The sequence below is a fragment of the Phyllostomus discolor genome, chromosome 11 (assembly GCF_004126475.2).
Source record: "Phyllostomus discolor isolate MPI-MPIP mPhyDis1 chromosome 11, mPhyDis1.pri.v3, whole genome shotgun sequence".
NCBI classification, from domain to species: Eukaryota; Metazoa; Chordata; class Mammalia; order Chiroptera; family Phyllostomidae; genus Phyllostomus; species Phyllostomus discolor.
The window spans coordinates 63,543,965-63,560,133 of NC_040913.2; the positions used below are offsets into that span (position 1 = coordinate 63,543,965).

The 16,169-nt window shown below is 35.7% G+C and overlaps 1 protein-coding gene across 4 annotated transcripts in view; it reads left to right on the top strand.

Annotated features, from left to right (window-relative positions):
• MYO16 (myosin XVI) overlaps positions 1-16,169 on the top strand; it is a 595,311-nt gene that overhangs the window by 382,157 nt on the left and 196,985 nt on the right. For all 4 annotated transcript variants that reach the window (XM_036011451.1, XM_036011450.1, XM_036011452.1 and 1 more), the window contains one exon: positions 9,983-10,055. In XM_036011451.1, the coding sequence (XP_035867344.1) occupies positions 9,983-10,055 (73 nt within the window). The remainder of the gene's footprint in view (positions 1-9,982; positions 10,056-16,169) is intronic.

Genomic DNA, 16,169 nt, shown 5'->3' on the forward strand with positions numbered 1-16,169 from the left:
TCTTTATGTACTATCTTATTGGAAGTACATTTCCAAGCCTGGCTTCTTAATGTGTGAGACGTGATAGGTGGCGGGGTGCAATTATTGTAGTTATCATTTATTGCATATTACCTAGAAGTGAGTTATCTTTGATCAGCAGATTATCACAATTAATATTGATATTAGCCATGCTGTAGGTATTATTGTCCCTCTTTTTCAGATAAAGACTGGATTTCAGAGAGGTTGAATGAGTGGCTCAATTCACACAGCTACAAAGTGATGAACTTGACATGTGAACCTCAGTATGTCATACTTACTACCTGAATTTTTTCCAAAAACCCTCCCACAATGAAGATTGTCAGAGAGTGATATAGAAATCATGGCTTAAAACTAAATTAAAAAAATTAACCTTTTGAACTAAAGATGATTTCTTTATTTTCAATGAAATTATTATTTAAAGTTTAATATATCTATGTATGGACATGGGTTAGAGGGCAAGACTGTTCTCTCTCCCTGGTAACTGGGTCCCTAGCATCTTGCAGAATGTTCAGCAAAACTAGTTGTTCAGTGTATATTCATTGAGAAGGTGAATGAGCTAATAAATGATTCATTAAAAGCCATTCTTAAGAGAAGAGGCTTTGGTATATTGAAAAATTGTTCACAATTATTTATTCTTCTCTGGATCCAGGCCCTGTATAACTTTGACACTTCTCTTATCAAGGGTTAAATCTAATTTCTCTCCATCTGAACTGCCCTTGTGACTTATTCTAGCCCAGAGAATACAGCAAACACTATGCTGTGCCAATTCCAAACCCTTGCACTAATCTGTCTTCTCAGATGCCTGTCATTGCCATGTGTGTAAGCCCAGGCTTGCCTGAAGAAGATGAGAGACACTTTGTTAGTCAGCCAATAGCCAGCCAGCCAATCCAAGGCATTTGGGTGAGGTCATCCTAGACTTGCCACCCCCAGCCAGGCCACCCAAGCTGACAAAAGGACTTGCAAACCATAATAAATACTTACTGTTTTCAGCTACTGAGTTTTGGGGTGGTTGGTTATCCAGCAATATCTATGTACTGCAAGTCACTACCTATTTAATTTAATTTTCATAGCTCCTACTTTGAACCATAAATTGTGAGTATGTACATTTGAAGATGAGATAGAAGAGAGCTCTCCACTTTACAGGTGTTTTGAAGGATGCTGAGGTGATGCCCCCTTCTCACTATTTTCAAATATTCACTGCATTATCTTCTGGGAGTAAATTCCCAAGCTTTTGGGTAATGAAGTACAGTAGTAAGGTTTCACTATACTTTATAACTGACAGATTGAAATAATAATGAAGAACTATCTGTAGGCTTATCTTTCAACTTTCAAAGCAGTTGAGTTCTTCCTCACCTCTCATTGCCTGAAGTTGACCCTACTGCCTATAATGTTCTTACTGCACTAGTCTAACATCAAGAAAAAGCAAATTAAGATTAATCAACCCAAGCAAGTTTTCATTACCAGGAAGAGCTATTTGTTCTAGGAATTCTTCTAAATGTCCACTGAGTTGAATGACCCATTCTTAAGGCTCAGTCCACAGCTTCACAATGTTTTTACCACAGTTTATCACAGAAATGCTTCCTCTGGATGAACTCTTACTTGGTCCTCTCTGACCCAAATTATGCTAGAGTGTGTCAAATTCAATGTATCCTTAAGTCTTAGAACTTGTAATACCACTATTAATAGGTGAATTTTAAAGGTATCAGATAAAATCACACATGTAAATCCTCATAATCGTGACCTGGGGTAGCTCACTGCTTCCATTGGCTCTGCCCTAACAAGGACAAGTGGCAGTGAAATGCTAGACTCCACTGGAAGTCTAGACTTCTGCCTGTGATGCAATACTACCCATAATTATTTGCCATGACCAGCTTTCTTTGCAGAGTAGTGTCTGCCTGCTAGCACTTGTTCACCCATTCACATGGGACATTCACACATAGGGGAACTTGCTTCCATGATTAGTAATGACACCTCTTCTTTGGAGATCACAGAAAACTGTACATGCAATGCTTTGATGGCACCCTGAGAACTACTCCCACCCAGCTTATCTTATTTACCCACCCTGATAGGGATCCTGGCTTTACTCTGCCTTCCAAACCAGACCCATCAAACCCACACCTTTTGAGTTTCCATACATTTTGTCCTGAGCATTCTCTGATTGACCTTGGCCATACACCCCGACTCACCATCTCCCCTGCATACCTCAGGCTAGTTGTCAAAGAACAAAACATGATCTACACACACACCTTCAGAGTTCTCTGTCCTTTAAATCCTAGCCTGTATTCAATGTGTGTGGATGCTCTCAGAGCACAGATCTCTCCAACACACTGGACCAACCTGATCCAAGTCCTGAGTCCTGCTGCTGTGCTTTGTCCTGTAGTCACGTACCACTGACACAGACCGAAGGGAGAGGAGAGGTATCTTCTGGACATAAGTCTGAACTAACCATTTCCTTGAAAAGATATAAGCTACAGAAATCCCACATTTTCACAGAGGTTTTTATTTTTATAGTTGCTGATTTACTAAAGATAGTCCAAGTGCAATGATACAGGATCCTAACTTAGAGGTGTATAGCTGTAACACTACTTGTCACTGTATGGCATATAGAGTAATACAGTTGGTCACTGACTTCGCAACAGCAAGAATAAACCACAAATAACCTGCAGCTCTGTTGATTCCATGTTGTCATTGTTCTTTTGTCTTGCTTTTTCAAAAAAAAAGGCATGGTGTGTGCTCTAAAGAAAATCCATCACCTTTCCTTATACTAACAGACACCAAAAATGGGGAACCTCACTTTAGTTTCTCTCAGTTGTCCAAATAATTGGTTGAACACAAGGACTTACTTCTCTTTATTTTTGTTGGAGGGACTAAAATCACTGGTTTAAAGGTGTTCCCAAGAAATGTAGCTCTGCTTTCAAAGAGCAGTAGGAAGTTGCCAAAAGAGTCAGCAGACATAAGAGGATAGGTATAAATCTCCAACATGAATGAAAATGGTAATGGGATAAATACTGCTGTAATTATATTCAACTGCTTGAGTAGATGGGAAGAATGTATTCCCATCTATTCCTTGACCTCTGGGCCAGTCTAACATCTTGTTTGTAATTGTCTTCCCCACTGATGTCTTTATATTAATAAATGGGAGTTTAGGCAAGGTCAACTGTAAGAAGGATCACTATTATAATATCATGTTAGATTCAGTAGCACCAAAGTGAACATCCAGCTGAGTGCTTCATATTTAACAAATATTTAACTATTCACCTGCACCTTTTTTATTCTTTTTTAAAAGATTTTATTTATTTATTTTTAGAGAGGGAAGGGAGGGAGAGAGAGAGAGAGAGAGAGACATCAATGTGCGGTTGCTGGGGGTCATGGCCTGCAACCCAGGCATGTACCCTGACTGGGAATTGAACCTGGGACACTTTGGATCCCAGCCTGTGCTCAATCCACTGACCAGCCAGGGCTTTTTTTTTATTCTTTTATTGAGGCATAACATAGCTGAAGTGCACATATTCTGTACACATTTCAGTGGATTTTACACATGCAACGTGACCATGTAACCTCCGCACAGACGGAGATGTAGAATCTGTCCAGTACACCAGCAGGCTTCATGCACTGTTTTTGTCTGGCTTCTTTAGTTCTGTGTTATGTGTATGAAATGCATCTACAATGTTGAGTGCTGCAGTATTTCATTCTTACCCTACTCCCTTTGTAAAAACAGGTATGGGGATACCACTAGTTATTTATTCTACTGTTGATAGACACTTGGGTTGTCTCCAGGTTTTGAATGTATAAATAAAGCAGCCACGAGTATTCTTGTGCATGCCTTTTAGTGGCCACATGCACTCATTACTCTGGATCCATGCCCGGGAGTGGGATTTCTGGGTCATTCAGTAGGCATGTGCTTTAGCTTTCATAGATGAATTCAAACCATGTTCCAAATTTCAAATTTCAGCTATCACCAGCAATGTCTGAGGGTTCCAGTTACTTCACATTCCATACATACTGTTTGTATCTGGCTCTTTTCATTGTGTTCACTGTACACATTTCTATCTATTCTTCATAACCACCATTTTTTATATTTGCAAAATACTTGGTGGAACAGTTATGTCATAATCTACTTAAGTGGTCTGCTATTCTGAAATAGCAGGGTTGTTTTAAACTAGGAGTGTACGAGTTTGTATAAACTAAATATTATTTATGGTTTTAAAAAAGTAAATTGTATGGCAGCTTGACCCCTATTTCTAAAATGATTTTTGGTAACAGAAATATATATATAACATATTTATCACTGTTACAAATGCAGTATACTAAATAAGAGCATGTGTTTATTAAAAGTATAAATGCTTTTCAGCTGTGACTTGTAGCTTTCACTGATCTGTTATTCTTTGTACTCCTCTTAATCCCGGGGAGAGTTCCCCACCTGGATTCTCTGTTGTAGGTCAGAATTAGACTTGTTTACAGGACCAGCAATTGGAAGTGGATCTATGCAGTTCTTCACAGGGCTTACCATCACAGGGGCTGGTGTTAGACAGCCTGAGTTCAAATCCTGGCTCTCTTCAGTGGTGCCCTTGGACAATTTAAAACTGCACTGTTCCCATCTCAGTGTTCTCCTCCATAAAATTGGGGTAGTACTGCACTTATCTCCTAGGATAGTTGTTAAGGCTAGATGAGGTAAGGTATTTTCAATGCTCATAACAGTGCTTGGTACACATGTTAGCTCTAGTGTTCATCCCTATCCCTGGATTTTCTTATATATCCAGGCTAGTTAACTGCAGTTTTCACCTCAAGGGCTCTCTGAATAATTTTTCTTCCTAACTTCCTTTGCCAGTGGGGAAGAGGTACACAGAAGGGCCGTATTTAGCAAAGATGTTGGTTTGCACAGCTCCACACAGGATAGGAGAAGGCAGACAGTTGCTTTGGTAAACACACTCCCACCATCACAGTGTCTAGCTTAACTTGTTCGCAAGTGCAAAATCTTTCTTTAATTTCTGACACGTTTTCAGAAAATGGTAAATCTCAGGTACTTGCTTCTGTCAAAGAGTAAAAGGGAGGAACTCCCGAAAGGATGCAACCCTGGAGTCACAGCTCTCCACCCTATGTTCCTCCCACAGATGAGAGAAACTCTGGGAGGTGAGCTATGGGATGGGCACAATGAGCCTGCCTCCACCTTGAATGTACATTACCAGTTAAAAACAAATCTTATTACTTAAATTCTTCAGTGTATCAGTGGCCAAGTTAGTGAATGCCATAGTGTAGCTCAACAACCCCAGGGATTTATTTGCACCACTAACTAACCTCTGTGTAAGCTCTCTGATCCCAAGGGTAGTATGTCTGAACAGCCAGATTGCTCAAGGCTGGAATGTTTTATATTTCATTCTGACCCCATTGGGGGTCCTACAGGTCAATGATCAGCTGAAGAGGCTGACTCAACTCAAAATCTATCTGAGGGTTTTATGCTAACCAGGATTTAGCTATTTCCCAAAATAACTACATACTTAGGTAACTCTCTAGTTAATTTCCTTGCCTAGGGATTATTGAGGACAAATTCTGACTTGTACATGACACCAGACTTCTCTGCCCAAATAAAATTAGTTCATCCATGTTCTAAGGTAGACATTCTTTTCACTTCAGATCTTACCCTTTCTTATATTCACACATGAAAAACAAAATCAAAACCACAAAGATGTCTTGGCACTTAATATTTTTCTCTGATATAAAAGGTATTGTATTTTATTAATAAGCTATTGCAAGTTAGACATTTTTGTTAACCATCAGGAATGCCCTCAGGAGAATTCCAAGGAAGAATTTGAACTAAAACAGACCATCTCATTAATATGTTAATTTTGCCTATAGGATTGAATCCTGGTTGATCAGATGACCTCTGTCTGTTCCTCTTTGCTAGAAATGGGATGTTGAGTTAAATGCCTGTGTAATATGAGGCAGGATATCAATAGAGAAATGACAGTAATGCTGACTGCTACATAGTATGGGCACTTTGCTGGCTGCAAATTCTTGTAACCCTCCTGCCAAGGTTGCTATTGCAAAAACAGACACATATTTCATTCAATCATAAATGATGAAATAGATTTTTGAAAGAAAATGAACACATTATATCTGTCAGTAGTTGCAAAAGTAATCCTTAAAATGCATTAAACCTGCATTTAATTTTTCCCCTGAAAATGATTTCCTTCTATACCATCTTTTTTAATAGCATTTTAATTTTGTAACTAAATATAGTTTGGAATGCAGTATCTATGAAATCTTAAAAATCATTTAAAAGGAGCACTCTTGAAGCCAAATTTATACTACTCTAAATTACTAATAACTTACTTTCCCCACTCTGAACCAGAATCTTTTAACATATTTTTGTCACTCACATACCTGCATCGCCTCAGCATCCTTCCTCTGTTGTCAACACAAAGTCCCCATCTTTATGAAAAGGGGAAGGGCATACACAGTGACATCATGTCATTCGTAGCTTTTGCCCTTTTTCCCATCTCCTATCAGTATTATATGCTGCAACTACAGAGCCACTGCTGCCAAGAGCAGCTGGGAGCCTGTCAGGTAGGTCACAAGTGAGATCTTGGTAACAGTAATGAGAGCTTGAACTCAAATAGCAAACTTGATAGCAAACATGAGAGCTTGAAAGCATCCATGTTTGTGACCAAGGAAAGGCCCTCAGGAGGTGCCTCTGCTCTCTCTCCTGACTCCTAGGGGCCCTGCTGTACCTCTCTTCTCTGCACAAGCAGACACCTGCTGGGCTACACTTTTGTCTCTCCATCCTGAAGGGTGCTGTTGTCCCTTCCTCCACCAGTTCAGATAATACCTGATATGTATTTAATCACCTATTTTAAAAATAAAAGTTAACAATAAAGAATATTACAATACCCAGTATAAAGCATTTAAAAATTAAGAAATCACCTTTAGGTCTTCTGTTTAAAGACATCAAATGTTAACTTTTTTCTGTTTCATTGATTTATTTTTAACATCGTTGAAATTATACTATAAGTTACTATAGATACACAAAAGGTATAAATTTTTTTCTGCTTTAGGTTTTAGCTTATTGTTATTCAAGAACATTTACTATGCATTCACAATGTGTTTAAAATATCAGTTGAATACTTACTGGTTATAAAAATAATATTGACTCACTATAGAAACCTTAAAAAATTTAGAATAATAAAAAGAAGTAAATAAAAGTATATTTCCTCTTCTTACGTTGACTGTACTTCTTTCTAGATGTGTTGGATATATAAATGGGGTTATTCTGTATACAGAATTTATATACTGCATTCTATTAATTTGAGAGTTTTATTGTATTCATCATAGGATGCATGCCATTTAATTAATTATATCTTTAGTGTAGAGTATTTATTATTCCTTTTTGTTTAGGTACTATAATTAAGATAACAATGAATATTCTTGTTCATATTCTTTAATTGCATTTCTGGTAATTGTGTTAGTATAGGCTCCTATATAAGAAAGTACTGGTTCAAATGAAATGAACATTTCACAGCTTTATACCACATAACTAAATTGTTATTTAAGAAGGCTCTACCAGTTCAAACTTCTAACAAAAGTATATGGGACTTTCCCATCCTAAGTTTTAAAATATTATTTCTTTTGAAATTTTAATGAAATTGACATTTTAATATGCTTATTAGCTATTTATATTTCTTCTATTAGCCATTCCCTTCATTTCTATACCAACTATATTTTAAAAGCAACTTCCAGTGATTGGAAATATACTGTATAGTAGCTATTATCTTAGATCTTTATTTGCAGCACCTCTAATTGTAACAATGATCTAGGTGTATGCATATTACTGTATGTTAGTTTTATAGATGACAAAACTGCAGCTCACATATTTTATGTAACTTGCCCAAAGTTATCTAAGAAGTGTTTGAACTAGGATTCTTACCTAAAACAAAACAACTCCAAAGCCTGACCAGTTTCATCACTAAGCTCCTACAAGAGAAACAATGCAGCTCATAATGTAGAAAACACACACTAACACACACACACACACATACAACAAAGCAACAAATCATGCAAAACCTGAGCATTATTGTTACCACTGAGTGAACATCACTCCCAACATATCTGTGCACATTACAAAGAGAGTTGGATGAACAGAGCATGGATGTCTGGGAGATAATGTATGACTGGGCACACATGTCAATAGATTGAGGAAATTCATGAAAATGAATGAGACTATGCACTTTAAAATAATGCTTACCTCTAACAGAATTTAATTTCATTTATATATTTATCCTACAAAAAATTTAGTATATGTCTATTATACTTTTAAACATTTTCTTTTGTCTTTTTTCCAGACATGAAAAAAAAAGATCTCATTTGATTTTTTTGTTCTAACATTTAATTATCGAATACATATACAGTTTATTTGGGCACACAGGGTGAGGTGAGGTGTAAAGCTAACTTTTTGTTTTTGTTCTAAAAGACTAAATCCACTACCTGGAGACATTCAAATGATTCTTCCGCCCCCTCACTGGTTTATATTCTTTGTCATGTGAAATTTATATTAAAGGCTTTTAAAATGTTCTACCTTTCTGCTTCTGAAGCTTATTTGTACCAACTACAACAAATAGTCTTAGAGGCAGGATACCATAGAATCAATTCTCTACCTTTCTTTCATCAAGAAAAAAATGGTCACTCAAGCAATATATTAAAGCCCCCAAAGATCATGATTATGGAGTGATTGTGAAAATAAAATACAGTTACAAAAAGAGTCAGTTGTCGATGTGGTTCTATAGTTTGGACAACCAAGTGGAGAGGAAACAACAGCAAAAATATCTGTTCGAGCAAGAGTAGTGGTATTGAAACAATAAGCACCGCAATGATGACCGCATCCCACACCCACTGGCAGAATGTAAGGACAACAGTTGTCCTCCTCATGCCGGGCCAGCAACGTGGAAGGGGATGGATGTGTACCCTCCTGGTCATCAGCATCCACAGTCAACATGAGGGGCCTTCTTTGCAAGAAGCAACCTCACACACATTCCTGCACGCTGCCACAACTCTCCCCATGGAAGCCAGGCTGTCAGGGATGCTGTCAGCAGTCAGGTGTTCTTCCTTCTTTCCTCACTCACCATGAGGGTTATGACATCAGTGGCTTGAACCATCCAAGACTGTAGCAAGTTCCTAGTGCTAGTCTGCATTGGGGAAATAAAAGTATCACAAGGTACTTAGATTGATTTCTTTCTTTTTTTAAATTTCATTTTCTTTTTTCTTATTGTTCAAGTACAGTTGTCTCCATTCCCCCCCACCACTCCCCTCCACCCCAGCCATCCCCACTTCCCACCCTTGATCCCTACCCCTTTTTGATTTTACCAATGTGTCCTATATAGATGTTCCTGAAAACGCTTTCTTTCAATTTTACAACTGAGTTGCATGTTCTGTTCTTCTTTATTCATAAGAATTCCTTTAGGAAGATCATGAGATAATTTTTGAAGTGGCTGAATGTGATCTATCAGAGAATATGCACATGGCTTAATTTGTCATTTACTTCACATTGTACTTAGGTGTGATGAGGGAATTGTTTGATTCCTGCTTGTGTAGCCTAATCATGTACAAGTATTAGCTGGTGAGAGCCATTTAACAGGTGGGCACAAATTCCTTTAGAGAAATCAAGTCTAGTCAAAGAAGAAAAGCAAAGGACTGCTTCAGAAAAGCAAATATTAAACTACCTAGGAATTGTTACATTTTAAACTTAGAGATCACTCTATTAACATTTTCTGTTTGAATCAAAGCATTAAAAGAACACTTTCCCCTTAATTTTCAGAGTTTTTCATCAAACTGTAGGATAATTATTTGCATGCTGATACTTCAAGTTAACTAGTATGCTAAGTGGCCAAATATCTCTGACCTGAAGGAGCAAGGAGCAGGAGGCCATGTGAGAGCTTGAAGTATGCCCAGTCATTGTTTAATTGTTTTATTTCAGCATGCAGACATTGGATATTGGAATACTGGACATCTTTGGTTTTGAAGAATTTCAAAAGAATGAATTTGAACAAGTAAGTAGGATTTTTTTGAAATTTTATAAACTTGAATGTTTTTTACCACTAATCAGCTATTTTTAATTCAATAGAGACTACTTGTATAATTACTTTCAAATGCATAATTAAAAGTACTTTGCCATCCTGTTTCAAAATTAATAACTGCTTTGTTGACATATTCATCATTTTTGTGTGGTCTTGTAAACAACTGGCATAATCTTTTTACTTTTTTTAAAATGGAAGCACTTGTTTCAAAACACAATGCTAGATGAAGAGCTGAGTTGTGCTTCTGATGTTTCAAGTAGGTCAGACAGACAGACGGAGGACATCTGTATTTGAAATCAGGGGAAAGAGCTTCAGAAATCTTGTCCAAAAATCAGAATGGAAGTACTTTTTTATGCTAAATGCTGTTATTTATAGATTCATCTTTATGTGACATGCATACATTTGACTATGGGAAATGCATAAAAATACATTAATGAGGCATTGATTATTTTGAATCCATTTACAATTTAGGACAACTTGAAAGACACTAAATTCTGTATGTGTCTTAATAGTACCAGGTGAATAGCTTAATCAAATTAAGCATATCTAAAAATTAAGTGTTAAAGAAAAGAGTAGAAATAGAATGTGCCTTACCAGGCAGAGGTGGAAAAGCAAAGCTGTAAAAAGTTATAGGTGGAAAGATATAAAATCAAGGTGTACATTAAGAATTATAGTTCTACTCTGTTTAGGGAGAAATGCTAACATGGTGGTAAGGGACACTGGGTAAGGAATTAAACAAAATGAATTTGAGTCCCAGTCCTGTGACTTTTACTAGCAGAGCTGTCTTGGCCAAGATGAAGGATATATAATGAGCTTGGGTTTCCTACTCTGTAAAATCAAGATTACAATAGATTTACACAGTTGTGAGATTAAACAAAGTTACTATTACAGAAATTCTGGTGTTTTCTAACTCACTATACCTGTTCAAGAAATGGCGGGTAGCTACTATTCCTGTTGTAAATGGAAATACTTGAAAAACTTTTTAAATTCAGTTATTTTTTCTTCTGAAAGGGTGGCTACATTTTAAAAAGTTGTTCAGGTGTTCCCATTTGCAACAGGAACAGTCCCTATACACCATGTCAATACCATACAATCTTAGTTATATGTGGAATCTAATGAACAAACTGATGAACAGAATAGAAAAAGATAGGTGGACACAGAATAGACTGGCACCTGTCAGAGGGGAGATGGGTTAGAGAACTGTAATAAAAAAGGTGAAGGGATTCAGCAAAAAATATGTGTGTATTTATATATTTTATATAAATACAAAGACATAGACAACTGTGTGGTGATAGCCAGAGGGAAAAGGGAGTGGCAGGTAGGTGGAGGTGGGCAACGCAGGGAGGATGAGGACAGAAAGAGACTGTTTGGGGCAGTGGGTGCAGGATGCAGTGTGTAGATGATGTTTTGTTGAGTTGTACACTTGAAACCTGTGTGCTATTGAGAACAAACATCACCCAATAAATTCAATTTAAAAATTTTAAAGAATAATTTAAAGGTGATACAGCATCCTGTAAGTACATCCTGGATCAGGCTAATCCTGGTGAATTTTCATAAAGCATAGTTTTTAGAAAACATTGCAAGAAATCTAGTATGAAATGAGACCAAGAAGACCATAGATATTTTTCTCTTTTCATACTTTGTTTCCATGGATTAATAAAGGAGAACTTCATGGTTTTACTTATTTACTGCTTACTAGAAGAAAAATAGTGATGAACATAAGAAAGACGGAAGTTAAGAGTAACCAGTAGTATGCATAATATGTGCCGGTCTGCAGGCTGCCACTTGCTATGTATTTCTCAGTGTAGATGTCAGACTGGTATCTGGCAGCTATATTGATCCCTTACCTTTTATCTTGGAAAACATGCGCACTCTTGTGTCTGCAGTGAGACTCATGGATACTCGATGGCCTGCTAAATAACATGCAAAAACCACAAGTGGAATGATGTCAAAGGCTTTAGTAGGGGCTGTGCTTTCATGCCCCTGCTTCACACCCCAACACAATTATCTATCAAGTGTGTGCTGACAGCTGATATGTACAAAACATGTTATTTTTCATTTAACCTTTTTTTTACTACAGTTATGTATAGCCCTTATTATTATGTATAGCCCTTATTATTCTTTCTGCTAAATATTTTAATGATTTATTTCAGTATATATATTCACAGTCTGAGACTTTTTATATAATAATGAATGGGTTTTGTTTATTAAATCCTAGGAAATAATATCTATTAAAAATAAAAATCTAGTTTTAATCATTTATAGGTAAAATCTCAAGACCAATTATTAGACAAATTATGAAAAAATAATATTTTTTAAAACTGTATACCTTTTTTCTTAGCAGTTTTGCTTGGCTATTGTGCACAATAGTAACTGGATTACATTTAGAAGAATAAAACTATTTTCTTTGTGATGAACCCAAAAATCATTTTACAGTGGACTTAGCAAATTCCTAAATTTGCATGGGAACTTTTTAAAAGGCCATTGATTTAAATGATACATCCTAGATTCTTGAGTTGCTAATAGAAGGTGAACTTCCTCACTTTTTGTTTCACTGGAAACTTTCAAAGAAACATGTAACAAACCAATATTATATTCAGACTCAAAACCAGAAGAATATTATTGTCTTTGTAAGTATTTATTTTATTTAGTTTTGAGCTTTTTGGCCCATATCTATTAGCTTTTCACCAAAATGTCAACTTCTACACGATTGAAGTTGTATTTGGTGTAGCATTTTATATGTAACAGAAGCTTAACAAATGCGTTTTTTGTTGAAATTTTAAGAATAAACTCATAAGAAAAAAATCTTCACAGTGTATTTCCTAGTGGTTCTACTTGTTGAGGAATAAATGTATGTAGTTCTTGACTACATGCATTCCGTTGGAAACAATGTTCCTCCATTGGAAACTTGACAGTTTAGAAAAGGGACCGACTGGAGGAGATATGAAGAGGCACACTACAACATCAGCATCTCCAACCTTGGTGTCCCCACATAGCTCTAAAAGATTATATGGATGGTGTAATCTTTTAGATAAGAATTTGTTTCAGTTCATAGAAAATGCTAATCCATTTTCTCTGGCTTTTAATTAATAATTCCTTTATCAAGCTATTTCATATATTATAACAAATACCATATTTACAGTAAAATATTATATATATGTATGTGTGTGTGTGTATATATATACATACACACACACCAACTATAGTTTTATGAGTCAATGGAGAGGGGCATTCTAAAATTTGAGTCCCAAAGTACATATTGTGAGGCTCTGCATCTAGATAACATCTAAACTTATAAACTCTCTTTTATTATGTGAAACTGATATCTAGCACTGTAAAAATATCTCCTAAGTCATTGGAGTTGACTCTTCAGCATTACGCAGTCAGTGAACTCCCAGTTTATATGCTTAATACATAAGATGATAAACAACACACAGGTAACTTCTTACACATTGCAATGCCAATGATGTTAGAAAAAAGAAAGAAATTCAAGGCAAAAAGTAGAAAAAGATCTAAAAATATTTGTACTTCTATAGATGATCATATATTAGAAAACTGAAAAGAATGAATGAAAATATTACTACGATGAGAGAACTTGATAAAGTAGCAAGTTGTTAAATCAGCATGCAAAACCAATAACCTTTATATACATTTTAAAATACCTTTTTGGAAGGCAAGATGGAAATGAAGACAACGTTGTCAAAAATAAGTAAATAGCCTAAATGAGGGAATCTATAAAATGCTCCTGTAAGTCATATAATTATACTTAAACAAATGGAGAGACACACTGCACTATTAGAGAGAAAGGCTTAATATTATAAAGATGCTGCTTCTCTCTAAGTTAATTTATAAATATAACTTGATGCAGAGCCACTGCAAATAAATGAAGAAAGGATGACAGAATCAGAGCAACTCAATTTTGCAGCACCTAAGAAGTAATGAATCTAGGCAATGAGTATCAATCATTGCTAACATTATCGAAAGAGTGACAACATGCACAAGATGTGTATCATGTGTTCTTGCCAAGAAAGAAAGGAGAGGGAGGGAAGGAAAGAAGGAGGGAGGGAAGAAGGAAAGGAAAAAACCTGAGTATAATGAAATTTTGTGCTCTAACTACTAATTATCAGGAACAGAGGCCAGAGGAATGTGTTAAAATAAACCAGGGGTGCACTCTGCAAAATCCAGAATGTGGAAAACTGCAGGGCAAATGACCTGATTTCTTCAACATATAAAATGCAAAGGTAAAAATGTTAAAGCAGGAGGGTGACTTGTGTATTTAAAGAGATATAAGGGATACATAAGTATAGTTAAATATTAGGACATTATGTGGATCCTAATTTTTTTAAGTATAAAAAATTATGAGTTAATGAATGTAATGTGAAATCTAGATATTTGGAAAATTAATAAATTATTGTTGATATAAATTATATGTGGTAAAGGTAATATGGGTATATTTTTAAGTTCTTATATCTTAGAGAATTATATCAAGATATTGGCTAGTTAAATGACACAATGTCTGAGAATTACTTCAAATGAGGATAGTTTTGAGGGTAACAGGGAAATAGACAAAGCAAAACTGGCATGAGCTGGTAACTGTTTATAAATGTTGAAGTTGGTTGATGGTAGGTACAGATTCATTATGTTATTCCCTTCACTGTTGAATATGTTTAAAATTCTCCATAATATATTATTGTAATAAATGACTTTCCCTAAACAAGGGTGGAGAAAAAAAAGGCTCTACATTAATAGGAAATCAAAGAAGGCAAATAAACTATAGAATCTGAAAACTGAAACATATCAAAAGAAATGTCTCTCAACAACACCCCACACTTGCCATTTTATAGATAATGAGCCAAAATTGGGAATAATTGATTTGTTGGGGGAAGAACATATAGTCGTCTCATAAGCCACAAGGAATTCCAAAAAGGAAGTTGGAGATTCACAGCACACTTGGCACAGTAAAGGCCCTGAAAAGTCCTGCAGAGAAGCTCATTAGTTTAGCTCAGTGTTTCTCCAATAGGCTTCTGTTTTGTTCTTTTTAGACAATAGTAATTCACAACTTATACAATTAGTGTTTTACTGAACGTATTTGAAAAATATTGAATATCTGAAAACCAACATCATCCTTTTCTCTCATTGATATAAAGATATGGCATATATATGTGTGTGTATATATATCTAATATATTAACTGATGAGCAAATCAGTTAATGGATTGTGCATGCTCTTTTCCATCATCTATCTCAGTGTATTCAACCATGTCTACATATCAGAGTCACCTGGAAAGCTTTTAAAATATATCAGTGTCTGGGTCCCACTCTGATTTAATTGGTTTGGGGTCAGGCCTGGACATCAGCCTTTGTAAAAGAGCCCCCAGCTAATTCCAGTGTGCAGTGGGATTGCAAATCACTGTCTAATGCCTGGGGCTCTGCCTTTAACTGGAGTCAGCTTTAATTAATCTCCTACTTTAATTCTGTGAAGTATATGTCATGCTCCATTATATTTTTGCTTCAGATATATTTCACTGAGTAATAAAGGGAGAACAGTTGGTGAAAATTTACTCAAGAAATTAAGTTTGTCATTAATACAAATGATAGACCATCTGGATAAGCAATAATGTTCTGTTACTAAAACGTGTTTTCAAAGGGTATGTAATTTTTATTATTAAACCAGTTAGCAACAGCACTTTATGTACAAAGTGCGTGCTAATTAAACAGTGTTTAATAATTGTTCATTATCATCTATGAAACCTCACCTTTCACCTACATTCAAGTTTACTCTGAATAATACCTGGAAATATAATGAAACCCAAACACAATTCTGATGCATAGAGTTGAAAAGTGAAAACAATTATTGTTTTTGCATTGAAGCCCATGATAATCTCAATTATTGATGGAGATTTATGTTGCTAGATATATAAACTAATTTCCCTATAAAAAATCATTCACTGTGTCTTTTTCTGATGATGTTTAACACACAACCACATATGCACACACAACACAATTCAGTGAAAATAAATCAAAATTAAGCAGGTTCTTGCTATGATTTTGGCTACCATTTGGATGCTGGGATACATTTTTCCAATTTT